The 26648-nt window shown below is 38.1% G+C and overlaps 1 protein-coding gene across 1 annotated transcript; it reads right to left on the bottom strand.

The window, feature by feature from the left end:
- Window positions 1–10098: 10098 nt before the first annotated feature.
- Window positions 10099–23310, bottom strand: LOC148375117 (pyruvate dehydrogenase (acetyl-transferring) kinase isozyme 2, mitochondrial-like). The gene is made up of 11 exons (XM_088344878.1): window positions 23066–23310; window positions 20557–20698; window positions 19001–19072; window positions 18718–18905; window positions 17291–17380; window positions 15674–15751; window positions 15519–15595; window positions 15344–15442; window positions 11959–12069; window positions 11770–11883; window positions 10099–11165 (listed from the first exon to the last, which is right to left on the bottom strand). Exons 1-11 carry the CDS (start codon window positions 23193–23195, stop codon window positions 11022–11024), a joined length of 1245 nt encoding a protein of 414 aa, XP_088201004.1. The 5' UTR covers window positions 23196–23310; the 3' UTR covers window positions 10099–11021.
- Between the last annotated feature and the right edge of the window lie 3338 nt (window positions 23311–26648).

Raw genomic sequence — 26648 nt, 5'->3', positions numbered from 1 at the left:
GAGTGTTCCAACTGCTTTTTCCAACCGAGCAAAATGGCGTATTATTATTATTTTTGACGTGGAATTGAATCATGTAAACCGTGCAACAAGAGCTGTGATCCTGAATTCAGAGCACTGTGTGAGGAGATGATTTCTATTTTAGTTTTCAAAGTAGAATGTGTGGGCAAATAGTCAAGTCAAGTCAAGTCATTTATTTTTGTATAGCCCTAAATCACGATGAGTCTCAAAGGGCTTCACAGATTGTTACACTATATTACACAGACTATTGTCAACCGACAAGAGGAGTAGGTTATTCGTATGCAATAGAGTAGAGGTGAGTTTTAAGTTTAGATTTAAACATTTCCACTGAGGTTGCAGATCGGATCTCAGGGGGAAGAGCATTCCACAGCACCGGTGCCCGGATGGAGAACGCTCTCGAACCAGCAGAAGACTTCTTTGCTCTCGGGATCACCAGAAGACCGGCACTCTCAGATCGCAGGCTTCGGACCGGGACATAGCGGCAGATCAGATCTGAAAGATAAGAGGGAGCAAGTCCATGTATGATTTTGTACAGTACTAAGAGAACTTTGAAGTCACATCTTTGGCTAACTGGGAGCCAATGCAGGTTAGCCAAAATCGGTGTTATGTGATCGTACTTTTTTGTCCTAGTTAAAAGCCTCGCTGCGGCATTTTGTACTAGCTGAAGAGACTTGATTCTGGACTTCGGGAGACCGGAAAGTAGTGCATTACAGTAGTCGAGACGGGAGGTAACAAATGCATGAATTATTGTTTCCGCATCAGACTGAGACAGTATTGAACGGATTTTAGCAATGTTGCGAAGATGGAAGAAGGCAGTTCTAGTAATTTGCTTTACATGCATCTCAAATGATAGATCAGGGTCAAATATGACACCTAAATTTTTAACTGAGTCACTCTGTGTGATGTGACATTTGTCAAGGTTCACAGCAGTTTTTGAGAAGAAGTCACGGCATTTAGAAGGACCAATGACTAACATTTCGGTCTTTTCAGGGTTAAGACGCAAGAAATTGAGTGACATCCACTCTTTTATCTCAGTGAGACAGGCCTCCAAATTTCCACAGTTTAGTGTGGAAGATTCCTCCAACGGAAGATATAGTTGAGTGTCGTCTGCGTAGCAGTGGAAGCTGATATTGTACTTGCGGATAATATCACCTAATGGAAGCATGTAAATGTTGAAAAGTAGGGGGCCGAGCACAGAACCCTGCGGAACACCGCAGGTAACATTAAAGGGCTCAGATGTCGTTTCACCATATTTCACACAGTGCGTCCTATCTGAGAGGTAGGATCTGAACCACGAGAGGACGGTTCCTGAGAGACCAATCCATTTTTCCAACCGTTCTAGTAGGATATTGTGGCGCACTGTGTCAAAAGCAGCACTAAGATCCAGCAGCAGCAAAAGTGATGAAGCGCCAGAATCCATTGACATTAGGAGATCATTTGTTACCTTGATCAGCGCTGTCTCAGTAGAGTGGTTAGCCCTGAATCCTGATTGCATCGATTCAAAAAGGTTGTTCTCAGATATGAAAGCATTCAGCTGCTGTGCCACTACTCTTTCGAGTACTTTAGAGAGGAAAGGTAGGTTTGACACAGGTCTGTAATTACTTAAGATTTCTGGATCAAGGTTGGGTCGTTTTAGTGTGGGTTTAATAACGGCGGACTTAAAAGCTGCTGGAACTACACCTGAGGAGAGTGATGTATTTATAATATTTAGAACTGAAGGCCCAATGACGCTAAAAAGACTTTTAATAAGTGAACCTGGGAGCGGGTCGAACTGGCAAGTTGTCGGTTTGGCCGCAGTCACCACTTGTTTGAGATCATCAAGTGACAGTTCACTAAAACCGGCCATTTTCCCTGGGCAGCCACCCTGTCGTGCATCTGTAAGTTTCAGTTCTTTAATATGAGTGGTACTAATAGTATCTTTAGCAATTTCTTCCTGTATGCATTGAATCTTTTTAGTGAAGAAGACCATTAAGTCCTGAGCAGAGTGTGTCGAACTATCAGCGGTAGTCTGTTGCCTTGTAAGCGATGCTACAGTGTCAAAAAGGGCTTTGGGGTTGTTCTTTTGAGACGCAATCACCTTCGAAAGGTAGGCCGATTTTGCAGAGGCAAGGGCCGCTTTATACTTTAACAAGCTATCACACCAGGTTTGATGGAAAACCTCAAGCTTGGTAGCGCGCCATTTTCTCTCCCATTTCCTGCATTCTTTTTTAAGGGTTCTAGTTTCATCAGTAAACCAAGGTGTGCGTCTTTTAGGACGTGATTTTAGTTTTAAGGGCGCTATGGTATCCATCACACTAGTCAGGGTGGTATTGAACTCATTCGTGAGTGAGTCAATCGAGCCAGTGTATTTAGGAAAGGACGCAACTGCTTCAGGAAGGAGTTCAAGGAGCTCAGAAACTGTGCCAGTGCTTATATTGCGTCCGCTAAATCCTTCAGCTTTTTTAACACTACATTTAGTTAGCACCTCAAATACGCCAGATAAGAGTTCTGCTGGTAGGCCCAGGCTTCTCTTGATTGGCCAACTGTAGGATATCAACTCATACAACAGCCACAGTTGCAAAAGTAATTCAGAAACAAGATCATTAGTGTTTTTTTGAGAAACGAACAGTCCTGCTAATCATAGATTTTCTTTGGAAACAGGAGTACTTTTTGAATTTCATGGTGTTCACAAAGTCTTGGGCACATTTTGACATTGAATATCTCTTAAATTATTAAAAATATCAAAACACATCTGGTAAACTCAGAAAGCTTGTGATCTTAATTTTTGCATGGAATGTTCAAAAATGTTCAATGTGATCACCATTGGTCACATGACACACATCAAGGCACTACTCAAATTCTGGCCAAACTGTCCCAGTATTGCTTAGTCAATGGTCGCAACAGCTTCTGTTATTTTTTCCTTCAGCTCATCCACGTAGTAGATCAATCCTTTCACAAATCCCCACAAAAATAAATTGCATGGTGTGAGATCAGGAGATCTGGGTGACCAGGACATGAAAACGTGATTTTTTACCCAGACTGTCCAATCTTTCTGATTCTAAACTTAAGGGGCGTCCCGTATTTTTAGCTAATCATAAGCACCCATCCATCATGAATTTACCTTGCCATCACACTATGGACTTCCTCTCTGGTGGTGTTATGCCGAGAAATGCATCCCTGCGCTGCTATAACCACTTTTACCTCGTTTTATCTCACTTTTATATCAATTTTCGGGAATTTAATGGCGAACATACAACCAAAACCACTTCGTCTTGCATTTTGGGGGAATGTAATACAACTTAAACCATTCCGTCTTTGTATTTGTTGTGAATTTAATCGAACGTTAATGCACACCGTATATAAATCACTTTTGAGAACTGTTATGCACTCTACCATGAAGCTTATTATGCTAAAGTAAGCTTTATGGTAGAGTGCATAACAGTTTCAATACGAGCGATTTGAATAGAAAAAGGCAAAATAAACATGTTACCTGCTCAAAAGTGATTTGTATACGATGTGCATTACCGTTCGATTACATTCACAACAAATACAAAGACGGAATGGTTTAAGTTGTATTACATTCCCAACAAATGCAAGACCAAGTGGTTTTGGTTATGTGTTCGCCATGACATTCCAGAAAATTGATATAAAAGTGAGATAAAACGAAGTAAAAGTGGTTATAGTAGCGAGGGGATGCAAATCTCAGCAGGGATGCATTTCTCGGCACAACAGTGGCTCCTTTCTGAATTTTCTGCGAAATGAACATCGAACGATAATCCATGATTCAGTTCTTGCACATTCAAGCACACAAATAGGCTATTCTGGTTGAGTGAATGCCATTAATGGTTCTGAAAAGGAATTTAAAAAACAAAAAATCAAAAGCCTTAAAAAAAGAAAAGAAAAAATATCAGAATGACACCGTTTTTTCTACCATTTATAGTTCAGGAGATATAGGGACTTCAAATTTGCCCAAGACTTACTATGTCTCAGCCTTGCTACAATCTGACTTTTATGGTATGACTGATAATTGTTATTCAGTAGTGAAGAAAAGCTACATTTTGACTATTTTACTAATTATTATTTCACCAACACAGAGATCATCATCGCCAACATCCCTGGAAATAAATTGGAGAAGAAATGAGACAGATTCAAACAAATTAAACATCTCAGGGGAAATATTTTGAGAAAAGACAAGACAAAAAGAATTAAAGCTGGGGATTTCTTGTATTATTCAGAAGTGGCCACTGAATATTTATTTCTAAGCATGAATATTTTTGCATGACCTCTGCTCAGTTTAGTCCTATGCAAAATATCGTAGAAACAGATGAATAAATAGTGAGTTTGCAATTATTAAAGAAAATATATTTTTGCTATTGTAAAATACAAACTTCCAGCCACCATTTTTAACCTAAAAGAGCAAACAACAGCCACCCCACTGCAAGCCCTTATTTGAAATTACAATTATTAATGTATTGCTTTTGTTTTTAGCATTTTTAGTGTTAATTAATGAATATTCAATTATTGTTGTTACTGTTTTGGGAATTCATTTGAAATGTAATTGTCATGAAGTCCATGTACTGTGACCTATTTTTTTACATTTTGTTTTGTTTTTCGTATTGTTTCTGTCTTAATTCCTCATTCCACTGTTTATCTTTTACTCCTCTATATTGTGACAAGACTATTTAAAGGAGACATTTTGTGTTTTTATCACTAATTTCACTATAAACTTTAAACATTTACATATTTATATCTTCACTATACATTATGCAGAGTTATTTTGGTGGAGATGATTCTCACCAGGAAGTAAAGAGTTAGGTTCACTAAAACCACCCATCTCTGAAGCAATGATAATGCCAGTATTTTGCACATTCAAAGACAACTCAAACAATTGTTTTCTTTTCCGATTCTATACCACATGTTTAAAGTCTGAGTACTTCTACTAAACTCATTTGAAAACTGAGCACTCAGCAATATTTGTGAGAATGGATAGAGAATGCTCTGCAGATTGTGCGGCAATTCTCACTAACGGTTGATTTAGTGGTAAAGACCTGTTTGACGGTGTTTTCAGAAAGTAATTGGCATTTTAAAATTTAAAAACGTCCCTAAAGTAAATCAGATCAAAATGTCTCCTTTAAATAGTTAATTGAAAAGAAAACTTGAAAACAAATTAAAACCATCTTGTGAGTGGAGCGTTAAGTCAAGTCCTGTATATTTTGATCTGGCTCGGACTGTGTAATAGGACCATAGTTTTCATTTGGGAAAGAATTACAATTCTACAATGTAAGGGTGGAATGTGTTGAGTTTTTTTTCAATGTGTTATAAATGTTTTCATTCTATGAATATTTCATTTCACTAAATTGTTTGCGTGGTTCAAAATGGGATTACAGGTATTTAGTTTGTGTGTTTTGGAATTTACAAACTATGGATTTATTGCATGTCTCTATGTAAAATTAGCAGGGTCTGTTAATACTATGGCTTTTTAAAACGTGTTATCTATCCACCTCCCAGTAAACATCCATTTAAGGAGAACAACAACAAAAAAAAAAACAGTAATACACATCTAAAAAAAAGCCAGTTGGGTTATACTAAAGCTCCCCTGTTATCCTGCTGAGGTAAGACCCAAGATCAGGGGTGGAAAAACGTTTTAAGTTGCAGGCCGTATTGGGTTCAAAGTTTGCCATATAGAGTCTTGAATTAGATATCTCAGAAATACATGTGTAAAATAGACCTATCCATTTTTCCCATGTGCAAGTATGAATAAATATACATGCAGATGACAACACATACATGTTATAATTCATCTTCTTTTTGTTTATAAATACACCATTTCATCAAATTAGTTTTGAGACACTGAAAAACGAAGCCCTTCCATTTGATGATGGGCATTGAAAAACTCAAAATGCAGCAGGGCTAACACTGAAGTATATATATTTTTTAATCTTTTAATAAACATTTTCATAAAATACATAGAAATAGCATATTTCAAGTCCTGTTTTTTTGCCCTCAAGTTTTTATGTACAAGACATTCATTTTATTTATTGACTGCCCACTCATGAGGCTCACAAGGGGGCTGGAGCATATCCAAGCTGACATTGAACAGTGGGTAGGGGACATCCTGGACTGATTACCATTCAAACATGGATGTAGAGTTTTAGTATGTAAAATTGTTTGAGTGCTCATAATTACTAATTGACTATGTTGTTCTATAAGTGTAATTAAACTGACTAGAAGATTATTTTGATGTTTGTCTGTTTGACACTGGATACTCATCATTGTGTTCTATTGATAAGGCTAAAGGGCTACAGAATCAAAACATATCTATTTGATTACTTTGTGGAGGAATCCAACCTTTACTTCCTCACAGTATAATTTTGCATTCTCGATTTCTTTTTGTCTTTTTTTTATTTGCAGCTTCATTATATTTCAAACCGTTGTTATGTGTCGAATGCTACTGTTTTTCTTTCCTGAAGCTACATCTAGAACAAGATGAGTCGTTAGCTATAGTGACACAAGAACAAGACAGCATGATGGAGAATGCAAAAGTAGGCTCTTTCCTCCATAGAAGGTTAATGCTGAATATAACCAATGTCACGTTTTTGGAATGTGACAGACTTAGATATCAAACAAAAATCAAACAATCAGAATATATATAAATCGAATGTTTATTGGTCTTTTACATTTTTCAAACATGTATAGAACAAAAAATGAAAAGCTACTTTGTGAAACAATCTTCAAAAAACATGTTCTGTTTAAAAATATGAAAAATGACTGTGAATGCTGATTTATCCTTCTAAAAAGAAAAGCCAGACATTTTAGAAGTTTTGAGAAGAAAACATATACGTTTTAAAAAGAAAATCTAAGAAAAAGAAAATAAAGCTTATTGCAAGACGTTTTACTTGTGTTGTGTCTTTCATTCCTTTCTAATGCAACCACCCAAAAACTTGCACACAACAACATTTAGAGGTCTTATTTTATACTCGTATTTTCATTCAAGGCCTCCCATTGACAGACGGACGTGTAGATTGATAGATGCATGGATAAATAGGGTTTATTTTTCTTGCAAACGCTGTTTTCTGACAGAATTGTGCGGTATTTGAAGGTGATCAACAACTACAAATCATAAATCCTATTCAAACCCAAATAGAATTTCAGTTGAGAGATTTTTAAAAGTAATGATTTTATAGAAAATTACACCCTAGCTAATAGAACATTTAAGTAAGGCTAAAGTGCTCAGGTTAAACTCTCACACTTTTGAGAGTACACCCTCAAGGAGTCACACACATGGAACTGGTCTAGATTGAATTAGAACTTTAGCAGACATTTTATGCATGACCCATTCACCGATGCACGAGTATGATGGGACAAAATCTTATCTCACAAGATTTAACAATATAAAAGCTCTGCAATATTTCTCATTTCTGTAGAGCACAAGATGTATGTAACCGTGCAGTAGCTTATAGTTTAGCATCAGTTATGGGAATAACGCTGTTATTAATAACGCTGTTACACAATGGCACTTTGTTTTCAGTAATGGGCTAATCAAACAATTTTTATTTATGCCGAAAAAAAGCGGTGCATTACTTTCACTGCGGACCGCCAACAGCGTCCCTGCAAACCTGACGGCCTGGTTTTCCACTCTCCTCAAGTTGTTTACGTCGCGTCTTTTCGAATCATGTCACCATTCAAACTAGCACCTTCCATATAGTTAAATAGTGATTACGAATCCAATATTTACTACTGCAACGAAAGAAAAGGCAAACGAGGGCTGCATCCGACTCATGTCGTTCGCAAACAAAACGTCTCTTTGAGCCGGCTCTTGGAAGTGAACAAAGAGATCCGGCTTCCCACCAATCAACAGGTGGTGCCCTCCGAGACGCCTTTTTCTTTTGTGATTGGTCAATGTGCATTTTTGGGGATTTTGTGACTCTAAATTTGTTAAGCATAAAAAAGTTATATAGTTTTGTATTTTATCTGTTTTGTAGATTTGTAAATATCTTAATTATATTGCCTGTGTTTTGAGTGTTAAGGTGTTATTGTAAAGTTGATTTTTTTTCTTATCTTTCTTTATCTTTTTTATTGTATTTTTTTTTCTTTTGTTCAGTTTTTAAATTTTATTTCCCCTTATCACTATTATGGGCATTAAAAGGAAATAAAATCAACAAAATTGTAATAAAATGGGATGAGGTCCCTCTCAAACACCTCAAATGACTGAACATGTCATGGTTTGGCGTCTGCAGTCCCTCTCCTTCTCATTTTCCAGTACCCATCATAATCTCCCCAATCCTCTGCCCAGATGGTTCTGGTGCTCTCAATCAGACAATTAGCCACCTCTACCATAAATAATCCTAACTCCAACCTCAAGTTGCTGATTGTTTTTGATTTCTGAAGACATTTACTCGTCAAGACGACCAACTTCTCCTCCCACAACTTTCTTCTTCAGTTCCTTTTTCATAGTTCATCCAATCCAAAACCTGCCACTCCAACCACCATCTTAAAGTCTCCCTTTTAAGATTTCAAGCTTCTCCTCCCAGACCTTCTTCTTCAGTTACCTCCTGATTTGAAAACCTTCCACTCCAGCCATCTTTCTGAAGGTACTCCCAAATTTTCCTGTCAAGATTTTTGCCACCCCAAGAGCCCCTCTCAAGATTCCCTCAGCAGTTTCAACCCCACACTCCCTTTTCTCTAGTAGTTTTTGTTGTTGTCAAATGAACGCCCCCTTGTTGGGGTTTGATCACATCTCTTGTTTTCCATATCCTTGTGTGCTGCATTTGAAAGAAGACCTTGATCTGGGCATGACCACAATCTGGTGTCAAGGGTCGTAATTGATCCTCCCTTTTTTCTTGGCATTATTTTGCCAAGGAAAAGGCCCGTGACCCACTGAAAACGGGTCCACGACCCACTTTAGAGGTCTGACCTACCAGTTGAGAAACCCCTTCTATTATAAACGCTTGGCCGGCACATGCCAGTTATCCATGCCTCGCATTCACAGGACAACCATTGATACTCCATTTATGATTTTCGTGTTGCATGTATAGAAATCTGCTCTAAGGGGGGGTAAGAGGGACGCCACATGATCCAAGAGCAATTAAAAAAAACATTAAGACTACATTTCTTTCAAACGACAATTCAAATAAAGTGTCCACACACAAATAAGACACTATTTGTAGTGAAAAAATTAAGATAAAATGAGGGGGTTCCACAAATACGACTCAAATATCTTATCTCTTTATTTCTACCAATTATGTCAAACACTAATTTAAAGGTATTTAACACAGGTAAAAATAGAGTAGTAGATAGGACAAGGGGCAGCACGGCGGCGCAGTGGTTAGTGCATGTGCGGCACAGTTCATGTCTTGGGAACCTCCTGCGTGGGGTTAAAACTAGCTCCAGACTTCCTGTGCGGAGTTTGTATGTTCTCCCCGTGCTTATGTGGGTTTCGTCCGGGCACTCCGGTTTCCTCCCACATTCCAAAAACACGCATTTCAGGTGAATTGGCCGGTCCAAATAGTCCCTAGGTGTGAATGAGCGAGTGAGTTGTCCCCGTGTGCCCTGCGATTGGCTGGCAACCAGTTCAGGGTGTCCCCTGCCCAATGCCCGATGATTGCTGGGATGGGCTCAAGCACCCCCGCGACCCTACTGAGGATAAGCGGTGTAGCTAATGAGAATGAGATATAGGACAAGTTGTGTTTTGCATTTATTTGAAAATAAAGTCATAACTTTTAATAGAAATAACCTACAGACTCGATTCTTTTTTTAAATACTCATAAATGTCTGCCCGGGTGGATTAAATAATCTAATTTGCCGGATCTGATTATGCCAGCTTCTAAACTCTTACAAAAATTCCACGTTTACACTAACACATTTTAGCAGCCTGTCAGCCTGTAAGCCAGAAGTTCAAAGTCTACTTGAGGTCATGACTGAATAATAAGTCATCTACTGTACTGTGTTATACAACAGTGTGATAAGTCCCTGTTTACGAACAAGGTTTATCACTTTCCAATACTTTGTTTGTAGGCCAAAAACGTACATGCTGCACACAATCTGGCAATCTCACCATAAGACAATTAAAAAAAAATCTGCAAAAAGTATTCACATAACACATTCATTTGTAAATAGTATTTCTTTATATTTTTTTAACGAAAATATACAATTTGTAATTACAAAAAATGTACAAAAATATACACAATATATAAAAGCACATCAAATTTAAATGGAAAAATTAAAACAAGACACATTTAGGGAAGCTGTTTTCTGCACAAAATAGCAAAATATTTTCAACTATTTACACAGCTGTAAATAAATCAGAGAAAAAGTTTCTTTCCCCGAATACGTCAACAAAACACGCTCCATCTCTCAAAGCAGCTCTTTCTTTTCTTTCCATGCAGTATTTCTTTAAGGGTTCTTGCTTGCCTCCAACTTCATTGAGCATTGAAAATTTCTCATAGACTTCTAGAGGTAAGGTCTTAGGCCAGAAAATGTGAGTCATTACATTCAGGTTTGGGCAGGGCTTCTCTCTCACCCCCTTGTTTTTAAAAATAATCCACCCATCATTGTTCCAAATTTTTTTTTTTTAAATGAAGGATCTGCGCCATGGGTTCGCCAGACCCAGGAAAGTGGGCAGGGGTGTGGTGCCGGGTGAGTGGGAAGATGGGACTTTCGGAGTCCTGAGTCCTCACAGATAAAATACGAAAGTTCGGGTTTGCTTCAGACTCGGTCCCTCAAATCAAGTTAATTTATCGGGCTCGGCCTGTTTGGGCTTCAATACCAGTGGGCCTGGGTCAAGTCAGGCTGGATTATTTTGGCCTGATCTTAACTCTAAATCCTTAACGTGAAAAAATAAAAGGTGGACATTCTTGCATGCCAACAAAACCAAAGTAACAAAAATTAAAAACAAAAACGTAAAAAAAAGAATGACCACCTCCTTGTTATAGGAGTCCCTTGGCTCCTGGTCCATCAATGTCTGGACCTTCTAAGGCCACTTTATACTGAATATAATTAGATATTTGTCTTTTTTCCTGATTGAGTCACTTGACTGTCCGAAGAACTCTAAGATCCAAGGGCTCCTTGGAGGGAACACACCAATCGTCTGCCTCTAAATTCAGCTTGTAGTGGCGAAGGGCAGTTTTGTTAAAAACAGGCAGCCTTTCCACGGAGTCTGTCGACAACGCCTACACAGCAGAAAACGAACACAATGTCAGAACGGTCATTAACATGCATAAAGTTTTCAAATTAGGCAACAGTGTCATCTAGTGGTCAAATATTGCACACTGGGTTTTTAATCCCTCGAGGAACGATGACAAGCGAAGATAATTAGGTCCTTTGCAGCGGCAACCACAGAGGACAACAGCACAAAAAACATCTGTGTTGCAATCTAGCACTATTCTCCACAGTCTGGTTGCTTTGGCGCCATTGTCTAGAAATATAGGGCTCACATTTTGCGCAGCACTCTCTTTGTTATTAACATCTTGAATGGTCACATAATAAGAAAACATGTGACGTAAACAACTTGAAGCAGAACTGAAAAACGACGCAGCTGAAAATAGCGTCAAAATGTAAGCAAAGGCATTGGATTAGTTCATTTTTATGGCTGTTTAAGCCTGCAGCCCTAAAGATGGTGAAGCTCATCCAAAGACAAAACTGGGTTTCGTTCTTAAATTTGAGCCTGTGGCTTTTAATCAAGTGCAATCTGTAGTCCGGAATTTTCAGTAAGGAAGAAATATATATATACACTTCAGCATTAAACAGAATGCAATGTTTTTTGTAACATCTTACCTTCAAGTGTATAACTGCATCAGTGCCAAAACCTTCCATAGAATAAAGTAATAAGTCTCCTTGGAAGTAGCGAGCGTAGAGACGGGAAAGAGGGAGCCCGTAGCCGAAACCAGCCTATCAAAACGCATGGTTGATGAATCAAGGACATCTTGTAAAGAGTAATGTGTGTCCTGTGTTCAAAACGCTCACCAGGGGGGCTCGATGTTTATCCCCTATTTCTGGTCTGGGAGCTGTGGAGTACATGTAGCTAAAGAGACGCTCGGTCTTACGAAACGGAACTCCCCCTCCTCTATCGCTCATCTGTTAAGAGAAAAAGATTAGAAATGATTACTCGAGTGTAACAGAAACAATTGATACACGGAGAGACAATACATTCATATTCTCATTTAAACCTGGGGACAATTTTGACTCATCAATATACCTGCATGCGTGTTTTTGAAAAGTAAGTCACACAAAGTGCCAAACAAAAACCCACTGAAGCACAGGGAGAACATGACATCTCCACACAGGGAGCCCGGCAGTGTTGGGAATAATGCTTTTATAAATACATAACGTACCTTATTTTTTAAGTTACGGGGTAATCTATTTATTTTTTCCGTCGTTACAACTACGCACGGTCAAAAGCAGTACGTTTTTGTGCATGTTGGCATACGTTCTTGTTATGTTTAAATATGTTTTGGCCGCGTCTTCCTACGTTTCTGTGCGTTTTCTTGTGTGCTTACATATATGTTTGTGCGTTTTTAACATAAATTTTTGTGCACGTTTATGTACACACTGATTGTTATTTTATTATAATGTTTACTGTTTACTTTAAATATTGTCATGATTACGTACACTTGAGGCACTTGTGGTAAAATTCCGACGGTATTGAGAGACACTGTCCTGAAATCCAGTGATTATGTTTTCATACGCGGCCTGCTTGTCGCTATTTAATGTATTTGCAATCGTTCACAGGCGATGCATGACCAAACACGTCTTCAGGGAAGAAGATGATTGGGACTGGACTTTAGGGATGGATTCCCGGCTTAAAGTACAGATGTGATGATTTAAAAACAAATGTGAAGTGGCTCGGCAGCAGCAGTGGCAGCAGCAGGACAGTGTTTCTCACTACTTGTCCTTGTAGTCTACAAATAAATGAATAAATAAATAAATACTAAATATCAAAGTTTTACAACACAATTACCTATCTAATTTTCTCTATTCACTGAATATTGCTCAGAAAATTTCAAATTCTTTGACATACAACTTATTTTTAAAGTAACGGAAAACGTTACTTTCCCTGGTAACTAGTTACCTTTACTATAGAGTTCTTCAGTTACTAAGTTCTCTTTTTAACTATAACTACTTACTTATTTAAAGTAATGGGCCCAATACTTGAGGCCGGTACTTGGAATTAAACCCGAGACCTCTAAACAAGAAGCCGTAAATGCCTTGTCTATTGCACTTCTGACTTTAAATATTATGCAATGGTCACTGAATACCAGTGTAGGTTCACGTATCTCTTCGTCGGGACACCACTGAGGACTCAACTCTGGACCGCTTTCGTTACTGTTGACGGTTTAATGTACACAATGGCTAACACAAAACTAACGTTGAACGAAGCTATCGCTATGCGATCGCTCTGATAACCTAATGCTAACATTGAGATATTTTGTGCTGACCATCCTCTTTGTAAGGTTGGATAAGTTTGAGTATAAAGTATTTTAATTAGTGATAGGACTGAATAACACAACAGGATTATAACCCGAAGTCTTCCTGGGATCCACCACAAATTTGAGAAGAATACTTTAAAAATTTGCATTTTGCACAAGTTTTCCTAAGGTCCAGGCGAACTGAAGGTTTGCCATTTGGGTGACTCTATAGAAGAGAGCTGCTATTCTGGATTCTTCAATATATAAAGTGATCTTGGGCTCTCGTAAATTATTTGTATATTAGCCATTGTTTGACTTAAAAGCTTGGCGTGTCTGCAAATATGATTTTATCCTACGATGTTTGGTCGAATCTGAGTAAACGCAGCGTTCTAACCATATACAACATGCCTGGGAATGCTTTGAAGTTGTTCTGTACATATTTTATTTCCCTCAGCCACTGGCCCAAGAGTGGGCTGAAAAAATGAGAACAGTTAACAAGTAAACTGTAAACTGGGTTTGCTCTTGATTATTTATTATATAACTAAATAAATAAATACCATAATTTCCTGACTATAAGTCAGTATTTTTATTATAGTTTGGCTGGGGGTGCGACCTATACTCTGATGAGACTTATATTGTGGAATTATTAACACATCATTAAATGATTAAGTTTTTTATCTTTATTACTGGCACTGTATATCACTCTACAGGTTATTTTCGCACTAAACCGGGAGAGGGAGCTCTAGGCCTGTGTTGATAATTTCAACCTTGACCGTGACGTAAAAGCAGAAGCAACTTATAGTCTACCTCTTGAGTTGGGGGAGATGTTTACGGGTAAAAATAATACAGGGGATGAAAATTTGATAAGATTTAAGTTATCCATCCATCATTCCATTATGTGCACCACTTATCCTCAGTAGGGTCGCGGGGGTGCTGGAGCCCATCCCACCTAACTCCGGGCAATGGGCAGGGGACACCCTGAACCGGTTGCTAGCCAGTCGCAGGGGACATAGAGACAGACAACTCACTCGCTCTTTCACACCTAGGGACAATTCGGACCGGCCAATTAACCTGACATCCATGGGGGGTTTTTTTCGTTTGTGGGAGGAAACCGGAGTGTCGGGAGGAAACCCACGCAAGCACGTGGAGAACATGCAAACTCCACAAAGGAATGTTCGATCTAATGACCTCAAAACTGTGCCGCTGTGATGCCGGACTTAGTTATTTGGAGTGAAAACGATAGCTTCTTTATTATGTTAGAGTTATCTAAAATACTCTTAATATGTTACGTCATTAGCATGTCAATCATGTAACGTTCGTGTATGAAATGAAATGTTTATTAAAAAGTATTGTTAGATACATTAATCAAAACATGACACAAAACTAGTGCTGAGAGTGAGCATGGCCAAATTTGGTCACCTTATGGAACCTCCTATAAGAAAATTTGAGAAATCTATCTCTGCCAACCTTTGCTTAAAAGTTTGCACCGAATTTGCACTAACAACCCGGTCAGGCAAAAAATTCCAAATTGTTGGTATCCTGAAAGAATCCAGACCGTTGTTCTCTTTCATTTTAAATTGCCTTACAAGATAAAACGTATGTTTTCGGTGTTGGATTTCATAATATATCTACCCCAAAATGTGATTTATATTTTTTTTCCTACTTAAATATGGCTGGTGTGACTTAAACTTGAAAAGTTCGGAAAATACTGTAAACACAGACTTCTACTTCGCGGGTTTTGAAAATCGCAGGTGTTTTGGGATAGCAACCCCTGTGAAAATGGGGAATTAATCTATAGGTGGATCTATATTGCAGTATAAAAATGAAAATATGCAAATAAATATTTGTACTGAGAACAAACAATTTCACAGTCACAACATTTTAAGTGCACAGAAGAAAAGTCGCTCAATATTGTCAATTTAGGAACATTGACAAAATCTTACCTTGATTGACAAGTCTTCCCCACCAACTGCAACTAGGACTTTGATGGGTGGGAGGAACCTGCTAGCCTCGTGGTTTTCAATGGTTGCCCTCATGGCATTCTGAATCCCAAACACAGGGTCATTAATCCCCAATAGTTTCAAATCAATAAGAAGATAAGCTATCCACAGTAATTACCTTAAAGAGCTCAAAGAGCATGTGGTACAGGTGCGATGGGATGTAAGAAATTTGGATTGGTTGTCCGACACCATTAGCTAAGGAAAAGAAACAGCGGTCAAGGTTTTATATGTGCATGAAATAACCAATGTAATGCAAATCACAATGTTTCTCACCATTTATCTGTCTTAACTCCAGCTCTGGTGCTCCCAGGTAATATTGTTCACACATCAACTTGGCGCTGTCATAAGCATCTAGGGGCACAAAATAATTGACATTAAACAAGAGTATATGTAATATAATTACAAAATTAAGTCATTTCAGGTGTCCTTAAAAAGTTGAAAGTAGAATATTTTCTCTATTAAGTAGGTATGTGTTAACAGTGCCCAACTGAGTTTAAGCAGCCTTTATAAAATGTGTTCTACCACGTCTATCTGCTTTTATCTTACTTTTATCAGAGATGTTCAACACATCAGGAACCAAGAAAGGCGGGGTTGTAGTTTGGAAGGGGATTTCATGGTTGCCATCACAGTTTTTAGTTAGTGTAGCTTAAAAATGATGAAAGTAAGAAACGTTTTTTTTTTTAAAGATGACCTGACAGGAAATCTTCACTACTGCTGTTTTTAGAGTCATCTTTAAAATTGTGATACAATGAATACACGAGGGAAGTTTTTTTTGTGCTTGTATTTCCATGACTGTCAATAACATGTCCTAAATTGACTGAAATGGGACTAAGAGAGTTTTTACAGCTTTTTTCATGGCTAAATTTAAGCTCTTTTTAAAGACTTTCAAAGCCAATTATCCATTATCTCCATCCATCCATTATCTGCACCGCTTATCCTCAGTAGGATCGCGGGGGTGCTGGAGCCCATCCCAGCCATCCTCGGCAGTGGGCAGGGGACACCCTGAACTGGTTGCCAGCCAGTCGCAGGGCACATAAGGACAGACAATTTGCTTGCTCATTCACACCTAGGGACAATTTGGACTGGCCAATTACCCTGACATGCATGTTTTTGGAATCTGGGAAGAAAACCCATGCAAGCCCAGGGAGAACATGCAAACTCCACACAGTAAGGTTCGATCTTATGAGCTCAGAACTGTGCCGCAGAGGCGCTAACTACTGCGCCGCTGTGCTGCCAATTTCTCCAGTAAGAAGAAATCCGGTGTGACTCATGTTTTTTGCACAGCCACAAATATAGATGCGGTTTGCATATGCAATTTTTAATTTTGCGACCGAATTTATAAAGAAATATGGGTTTTAGATCTTGAGTAAATCGTGGATCTGAACAAAACACGTGTAAATATTTGAGACAAATTTCTCCCCACATGTTAGGTAAAAATAACAGTAACATGTAGATTATATTTTTAGTTGCAGAAAGTTCTTCCTCTTAAAATGAAGCAGTGGGAAAAGCTACCTTAATTTTTTTGCATGGCCCACAATAAATGTCCATAATTGATACGTAATCCTTGCACTAATACACATTTCATAGTGCCCTGTTTAGGGGTGGCACTTAGGACAACATGCAAACTAATAAGAGCAGCTGTTAATTACTAAGGAAGAAGAAATGCAATTGCAAAGCAAAGCCACCAGAAAGCAGTGTCAGCATCATGTTTCAAGCATTTTTAAGCACTTTATCCAAAATTCAAGCCATTTTAATCCTTGAAAACACAACATTAAAATTTAAGCATTTTTTAGGATTTCAAGCATCCGTACAAACCCTGGAGTAAAAACTGGATAGGGAGTAACCTTATGTAACACATTCCAAGCATTGCCTATGCAAGCGAGGACTTACCTCGTACAACTTCAGGCACATCACACATCGAGTCAATGCAACCAATCGTGTCATGGTGAGTTTGGTTTCTGTTTCCACTGAAGACAAGTGCTGCAGACAGAAAAGGGAAAACGACAGATTGGTTTTTATCAAAGTCGCAGGTTCTTGAGAAGGAAGGATGGATTAAATGAAATCGTATACTGTGATTTCTGATGTATTAGGTAATGCAGACCATTTAAATTCTGGCTGTTTTTGCCTTGAAGCTGTATCTTGTTAACTTTGAGAGACTAAAATGTATTTAGGTCAAGCAAATGAATAAAGTGAAAAAAGGGGCTAACCTTTACAAGTCCAAATGAGTTGCTTAAAATTCCACCTGCGCTTCTAATTTCAATGACTTGATACGAATTTTGTACTCATCGCTCGATATCTCAAGATGCACACCTCGGTTTTGCAAGTTGGGAATCTAGTAGAGCTGTTTCTGTTTTTAACAGCGGGTTGCACGATGTTTCCCTTTCTAATTTAAAAAGTTAGTACAAAAAAGAAACTAATCAATCTGCAGATTTTGTCAAAATGGCCAGAGAAAACGGTATTCCATTACCTAAAATCCTTTTCACCCATGGTAAGCAAAATAAATCACACGTCAAATAAAAATCCAATTCATTTAAGACTACGATCCCATTTTGTTCTTTTGACAAAAAAATTGAATAAATTAAGCTGACAACATATGGGTTGACAGGTACGAGATTATCTAGTTCACGGAATGTGCTTGTATGAAGAATTTCTCTCATCTTGAGCGAATTTTTCCAATATGAAAAAACTGAAAAACAATTAATCAATTTTTCCTGATTACTAAAAACACATCTAAATAGTCATTGAACATATAAATAAAGTTATAAGAGCGAAACAAATAAAAGCGCGGGATCAGGTCTGCATTGCTGGAGTAGCACGTGCTAACTGGGATGAGTCAAGTCAAGTCATGTTTATTTGTGAAGCCCTTAATCACAAAGAGTCTCAAAGGGCTGCACAGATCAAGGACTATTGCAAACTACAGACTATTACCACATCATCCCCTGATCTAAAACCTACATGAGGGCAAATAATACATAGATATTGTCAACATCAAATATGGGTTATTCATATGCTATAGAATAGAAGTGTGTTTTAAGCTTAGATTTAAACATTTCCACTGAGGTTGCAGATCGAATCTCAGGGAGAAGAGCATTCAACAGCACCCGGGCCCGAATGGAGAACGCTGATGCTTGTTGTGAGCGCTCTTGAGGGATCTCAAGTGGTACAGTCTAGAACTTCTCGTAACTTGGATTTTCTCTCATAGGTCGGGATTTTTGAAGACTTTTACTTGAAAGACATCTCGTATCTCAAATTTCTCTTATTTCGAGTAGGTATTTTGGGAAGAAACCACAATATTTCTTACTTCTACAACCACTCACTGTGTTGGTTGATGAGCATGCGAATAGAAATTCGACTGGTGTAGAAGCGGTCCAAGAAGTACTGCATGTTGTGGTCAGTAACTGGGTCCTGCTGCCCATAAGTCTCCTTGAACTCAATGACTCCCTGGGCCATGGTAGGGACCACCTCATTATGCCTGTTTCTGATAGACTCCAACGCATCCACAAACCTGGGAATAAAACAAGAAACAAACCAGAGGAATCCTGTTAAAAATTCTGGAAGAGTCTGCTCTGAAGGTCATTCCTAAATGAAAGATTTCCTTACGTCTCGAGAGTTCTCTGATCATCGGGGCTCTTGTCTAGAAAATCCAATATCTCCATCAAGCTTTGAATATACCTATGAGAGAGAACAGACATCCCGTCAGCATGACAGGAAAAAACACTTATGTTATCTACATACTCTATTTCGCATTAGTGTCTGTTTATGGTACAATATGTTTCACTTGGTAGATTGCATAACAAATACATAGTGTTCCAGAATCAAATGCTGAGGAAAAATATCTGTGGGAAGGGGTGTGGCATTTCTAAGAAAACATCAGCAACATGACACCTAATATCCACCCCCTTATGTCACTTTGTAACCAAACTTGAATCACGTAATTCTGAGTGAGATGTTCCCTTCGGTCAAATCAACAAGTGTACCAGATGAAGAAAAACAAGACCAAGGAAGGAGGGGAAGTAAAAGTGAACTGGGACAAAGTTCATTCACTCTTCCCCACCCTTTTGCTTGGTTAAGGAATCCCATTGAACTGTTATTTATAGCACTTGCGTTCAGTATACAGCAATCCCTCGCAGTATCGCGGTTTACTTTTTGTGATTTTGATTTTTTACGGAATTTTAAATTGAATTACCATCATTGTAATTGATATAGACGTGTCGTGCATTGTGTTTTGAAGCAGAAAGCACACAGCGAAAGCTATCATGAGGGGAGGTTGTATGTAAGAATGTTGGGTGGGCGTGACTGTCTATGAGCGCGAATGGGACAAGTTGGTGTATGGTGTCTGTCCAAAAAGGTGTCAACCAAAGCAAACTGCGAAGCATGGCAGCTGGTATTTTAGTAGCTTGTTACATTTAAAGGGGGTGGATATTAGGTGTCAATAAAATGAGACTTTAAAGATAGTCAAAAAGGCAAAAAGAAATGCTGATCACCAGCGGGTGCCCTGTGCATGGTTATTGCATCAGGAAGAGACTGAGGCAGCTTCAGGAGAGAAGACAATAGCGGTGCCACAGATCCAGCCTACTGCGGTTAGCCTATGTAACAACTCTCACAAGCCATCCCTGCTAGCCTGTATGTGACCAACACCAGATCCATTACCCATAAAATAGATGACCTGGAGCTATAACTCGTTGCATTGTAACGGAGACCTGGCTCGACCCGTGGATTCCCGATGTTAGTGTGCAGCTAAACGGTCGCTCTCTACATCGCTTTCTTATACTGAAAGAAGCTTTACAGTTTAATTGTACTATTGATAAATGACAATAGAGACCATTTATTCATTCCACTGCAATTCTATGTTCTGTGTTTTTACAGATCTACAGTTGTTATTTTGTTACAGTCATATACATGATATGTTGCTGATAACTAATTAATAAATAAATGTTTCTACTTCATGGGTCCTGACAATCGCGATACTTATTTAGAATGCAACCCCTCCGAAAAACAAGGGATTACTGTACTTGTATGACAATGTGTTGGCTGCATTACCCACATGCATTGATTCGGCAATTATTTGATGACTATAAGTGAATATACAAACTAATCGCCACCCACTGGTTTTCAGGCAATCACTTGAAATAAAAAATAATTTAGTTATCACTCACCAACTTTGGACCGATTGCACAGAAGGTGTGGCCAACAGTCGGTCAGGTAGAAGGTTGATTTCTTTCATGATGTTTGACAAACGCACGGGAAGCTCTTGACGAAGAAAAATGAATGATGTACGCTCGCATGCATTGGATGATCCTGGAGAGTAAAAAAGGAAATTAATCCAAACGAATCCACACGAATCCCTTTATTCAAGAAACGCATTGTTAGTTAGAATTGTGAGTGTAGTAAATGACAAATTCTACTGAGATTTCTACCATTTTTTTCATGTATGGGTTCACATAAGCAAATGACATGAAATGCAGAGTAACATAAATGTATATAAAGTCATTTGGGAGAAAAAAAGTGAAAATGAACACGCTCCAAATAAAGTTAACTCTCTGAAACAGGTGTCAGGCTCATAATACATAAGTCAAAACACTCACTTAAAGGGACAGTGTGTATTGTTCAACCACTAGATTTCATTGTATTGTGTAGTGCAAGGGTCTCCAACATTTTTCAAGCCGAGAGCTACTTTTTGCTACCAAACCCGTATACCACGCAGTTTTTATATACGTATCTCATGTCATTACTATGTCGTTACTATGTTATGACTAGGTTAATTTTCGAAAGTAGTGTTAAATAAGAGGTCTCAAACGTCGTGCCTGTGGGCCAAGGTGCCCACGCAACTGATCTGAAAACACCTCACCATTGCTGGACATAGTGATTTTTTAGGAAAATTATGTGTTATTTTTGGGAATGCATATCAAACTGGGTGCCCTTTGCGCCAATTAGTGACAAAAAGTAGCTTTCAGTTTGAAAAAGGTTGGAGACCCCTGGGTTGAATGAACTCAGTCAACCACAACCCAAAAAAAATACTAGAAAATTACAATGACCCAGGACTAGTGAGCTATTTGCAGAAGAGAACTGCAGGCATCTCATCTGTCCTTAGGGGGCACCGCGGGCACAATGTTGAAGACCCCAGGTGTTGTCCAACCGAAAATGTGTGCTAAAAATCCCAAGGAAAAATACAAACTCCGAAAACTCAACGTGACCAAAACATACCATTTACTTCTTTTTACCCAGCCTTGTTGATCTTTTTTTTTTTTGTAGCCGTAGCAGCAAGATGGGAGTCAATTGTGTCAGATCCCTTTAGGTGAGGCTCATGTTATTTAAACCCTAACCCTAAATGCCAATTTCTTGACCTACGCTTATATAATTCATTTATTTTTCATTATTATTTAAACATACAATAATGTTTATGAATTACTTTTTTGCCACTAGGAGGCGCTAAATACACACTGTTCCTCTATCAAATATTTGACAGTTTTTCTATAGAGCAACGCACTCATTATCTCAGGAAAATTCAATACTTCATGGTCCAATATTCTCACACAACATTAAAAAGCCATTGTGCTAGCCGAAAAGCTTTTCATGTATGGAGCAACTCACATGGTGAATTTAAAAATGTCCCTTATTCATATACATGAAAAAATATATATTTCGAGTATTTTGGATGAATATACAAAGGAAGATTAATATATCAAGATTATTAAGGTTTCTTCATTTTCCTCATGTTGAGGTTTTGAGTTTTTCCTTGCCCTCATGTAGGTTATAGATCAGGGGATGGTGTCATAAAAGTCTGTAGATTGCTATACAGCACTGTAGTCTGTGGTCTGAGCAGCCCTTTGAGATTAAGGGCTATTCAACTAAACATGACTTGGGTATTAATTGTAATTTTGAAATGTATTGTCTTTGTTATTTTCATTCCCCTTGTAAGGTTCTGTCTGTTTAATTTTGAATATGTCTTTCAAGAAAACAATGCAACAGTTTTTAGAGCCTTGCCAAATTAAACTTTATTCAAACTTCTGGGTTAAATTTACAAAATGACTTGAAATGAGTGTGTCCTCGAGGTTGTAAGAAACATATGCATTGTTATTATAATTTACGGTAGTGTCATTATGTCGGGATAAGCAACTTTAATAAAAAGTACTAAGGAAATAAGTATCGTTTATGTCCTTAAGAAGTGGTTCCATTAGATTCGAAGTGCATTGCGCTAAACAGGGTTGGGTAGGGTTACTTTAACTGGATTACTTTCAATGACTTTTGGATTACTCGAATACCAAATATGCTAATAAAAGACAAAAGAAACTAAATATGAATAAAATTACTACATTTTGTGCAGGCTTGGGAAGTAACGGAACACATGGAACGGCAAAATGATGTTGGCAAGCTGTTTGGATTTATTTTCATTTTGTTTCTGTCGCATTTTATGTTAGTTTTGACGGAGATCAAAGAGATCAAAGCCAGGGGAGAAAGCTCACCACGTGTTGTGAGTCATCATTTTATTCATATTTAGTTTCTTTTGTCTTTTATTGGCATATTTGGTATTGGAGTAATCCAAAAGTAATTGAAAATAATCCAGTTAAAGTAACCCTACCCAACCCTGGCGATAAATATATTAAGTAAACGGCTTGCCACGGCACGATTAAGATTAATTCAATTGCGAATGAAAAGTTCACTCACCGAAATCCAAAAATTGTTTCATAGATAGCGGAGATGGTGAAAATTTTGAAAAATAATCCACGTGTTTCGTGAGGTTGACCAGGGCTGCCGCCTTCCCCATAGATTGAATAAGTCTTATCTTACTCGCCATCGTAACCAAATGGAAAATAAGCGCTGTTCAAATTCTGTCTGATCTCGTCGAAATACGTTGGCTTGTAGGTTTCTGCTGCAGAATTGGCGAGGTGCTCATTTATGACACTGTTTACTGCCTCTCCTCCAATGAGACGCGAAGTGTGCAGTCGTCAGAATGACGTGCAAGGGATCCAGTCAGAGTAAATAACAAGGATATCTGACCCGGTCATGGCGAGTGTTACATAACTGTCTTTCTCGCTGGCTGATAAACAACGGGGATGGAAAATCGTTGAGCACTTTTGTCATAATACTGGCTGAGATTGTGTGAGCAAACTACGACCCGTCAATTTTCTTATATATAATCGCCAAACAAAAATGGTCAAAATACAATGACAAGTACAACCAATGTTCCCTGTAATTTTGCGCGGGTCTGAGCGGTCACACAAAGTCGGTGAGCAACGCTTGAAACAACAGTGAGTCACCATAATCACAAGTGTGGCAAGATAATTAATTATCAAACATGCCCAAAACTTGACATCACGTTACATTTTGCTGAGTTTCCGGCAATGCAAAATTATTTTTCTCTTTTGGATGAATTGACTCATGTACTATTGCAAAGGTTGTACGGCCTACAAACGTTGTTGGTTCTTACACTTCTTTCACAAGATATCCATTTCTTTTTATTTCCTGATATATTTTGTCGCATAATATTAACATTTTGGGGGGCTTATTTAGTCGATTGTAAGATACAGAACTGTACTTATTCACATTTTTTAGTCGAAGTACAATGTTGGCAACAAGATTCACTTGATATAATTGGAAATTATTTGAATACAACACAAACTTTTTCTTCTTTTTTCAGTGTTTGTTTTCTACTTTTTTTTTAAATTTCTTTAAATCTCATTGTGTTTATTTTTTCCGAGCTGTTACTTTTTTCTTTTTGTTCTCTATTTACTTTTTTCCTACATTTCGTTTGTTTCTATTTTTCCTGGCTTTTTTCTAAATATTTCCTTCCTTTTTTTCTCTTCCTTTTGTTTCTTTTTTTCTCAGCTTTTCACTACTTTTTCATTTTTTTTTCTTTTTTGTTCTATTCCCCCCTTCCTTTAAGTCATTTTGTGCATAATTTTACTTAATATTTGGTCATGTTGGGATTGAAGAAGCAAAAACAACCTGAAGAGCCGTTTAGGACCCAAAAGAGCCGGTTCCTTTTTAGTGAGCCGAGCCGAAGAAGCCGGTTCTCCACATTCTCTACTAACTTTACTCAACTTCGTTCGACTTCAAAATACCGCATTTAGTGCACAACGTCAGGGGAACCCGTGTATTTTTACCTTAATGCGCTGTAACTTTGACTTAAGTCGCTTCTTAATAGGTAATTTTGAGCCCTCAATTTTGTGCGCTGGCTAGATTTTCTTGTGCGCCGAGAATGTGCGAGCAGTGTGCAATTGCGCACGCGCGCAGCTTAGAGGGAACACTGAGTACAACTAAAATAGAAACGGTTCTTCGATGCTAGTTTTGACTCCATATCAATGTTGTTTGTCTACTAGCAAAACTTTACAAGGATTATAAAATAAATTTAGTGTTTAAAACTGGGACTTCATATACTTATTTGCTTTTATTCTGGGGGAAAAAATACTACAAATACCATTTCAGTAATACCAAAAATTCTACTACGGAAGTAATACAACAGAAATACTACAAAAATATAACAGTCATGTTACAAAAATACTTTTATGAAAATACAACCAAAATACCACTGCAGTAATTGTTGTGATTTTGTGGTGGAGCCCAACGCAGGAAGCAGTAAAAAGGCAAGGTGCACAAAAGCAGATGACATTTAATTGAAAAGAATAAAACATGAACAGACTAACAAAAGTCAAAAACAACGATAAAACAGTCAGAATCAGAAATAAAAACCAAACCTCACAAATCAGGATGACGCTAGAAAAGGGTGATGGTGAATTTGACAATGACTGATGAAGATGAAAATGACCCAACGAAAAGTACTGTCCGAAATGTCCTTATGAAGGGTCAAACAAATTAGGGACAGATGTGGGGTGAAAGACACCCCTGTCCCAATTAACAACCAATTAGAAGCACTCTGGTGGACAGAAGTGCACCTGACCTTGACAGAAATACTACAATACAAAAATACCACGACAGAAATATTATAACAGAAATATTACATCAAAACACGACAAAAATAAAACAATGGAAAAAAAAATTATACTATGGAAATACTGCAAAAATATTACTGCAGAAATACTACAAAAATACCACTACAGTAATACTATAATTTAAAAAAAGCTACAGAAATATTACAACAGCAAAACTACAAAATATTAATACAAAATTACTATGTAAAAAAATCCTGCAAAAAATACTATTGACTTCAAACTACTACTGAAATACTAAACAAATATAACTATGGAAGTACTAAAAATTCTACAAAAACTAAATTACAGTAATACAAAAATACCACAGAAATAATGCTGAATTCCGACTGCATAAAAACTTCAATAATACTAAAAATTACCACTAAAGTAATACTAAAAAACTAAATATAGACAGCTAGACAGCTAGACAGCTAGACAGACAGACAGACAGACAGACAGACAGACAGACAGACAGACAGACAGACAGACAGACAGACAGACAGACAGACAGACAGACAGACAGATAGATAGATAGATAGATAGATAGATAGATAGATAGATAGATAGATAGATAGATAGATAGATAGATGGATAGATAACATCGCTGAAGCTCCACGTTAGCGTCCAGGATGTTAGAGCTGTTGGAAAGGCAACCGCTCTCGGCGGCGCCAATGATGTCTGATTCCGAGTTAGCTTCTGAAAGCCAGTTATAGGGTTTGAAAAACATCACTTGTTTCATAAACAATGACTGTCCAAAGTGATAACACATAAAGCGGTTAAATGAGTAAATATTACTGATGTGTTAATTTAAAAGCAAAAGGTCAGACAACACTGAGGCGAGCAAGCCCTTTGTAAGCGGGAAAGGGTCTGCCACTTTCAGCATAGAGGTAATATCTTAAGCCCAAGCCCGACCCAATCCAAATTTTATACATTGCGTTCGGGTCGGGTTGAGTTTCTCTTTCACTGACTTTTTTTTTCTTTTTTTGTAAATCCACCCGTGTTTGTTTTTCTGTTTATACAGTCTTGTTTAACTTAGATTTTGTTACAAAGACATGGTTTATGTTTCGCATATCCGTGTGGGGCTGTTCGCAGTTCTCTAAAGCGCCGAGCTAACCTCCCTCTCTCCCTCAGACTGTTTTGGTGGCTCCCTGGGCAGACCGCGCTCGACGGCAGTGGCGTCCGGGGCCATCGGACCCAAAGAACGGGGGCACGCAGAAGGGACAGGGTTGGCCCACCTCTTCAATATTTAGTGCCCCCTAGTGGTACAAAAAACCTTGTTCAGTAAAAGATTAAAAAAAACACTAATTTTAATAATAGTC

The sequence above is a fragment of the Urocampus carinirostris genome, chromosome 1 (assembly GCF_059441175.1).
Source record: "Urocampus carinirostris isolate Australia breed hairy pipefish chromosome 1, RoL_Ucar_1.0, whole genome shotgun sequence".
Taxonomy (NCBI): domain Eukaryota; kingdom Metazoa; phylum Chordata; class Actinopteri; order Syngnathiformes; family Syngnathidae; genus Urocampus; species Urocampus carinirostris.
The sequence above is the reverse complement of the archived record's forward strand: the minus strand, read 5'-3'. Positions and strand labels throughout refer to the sequence as shown.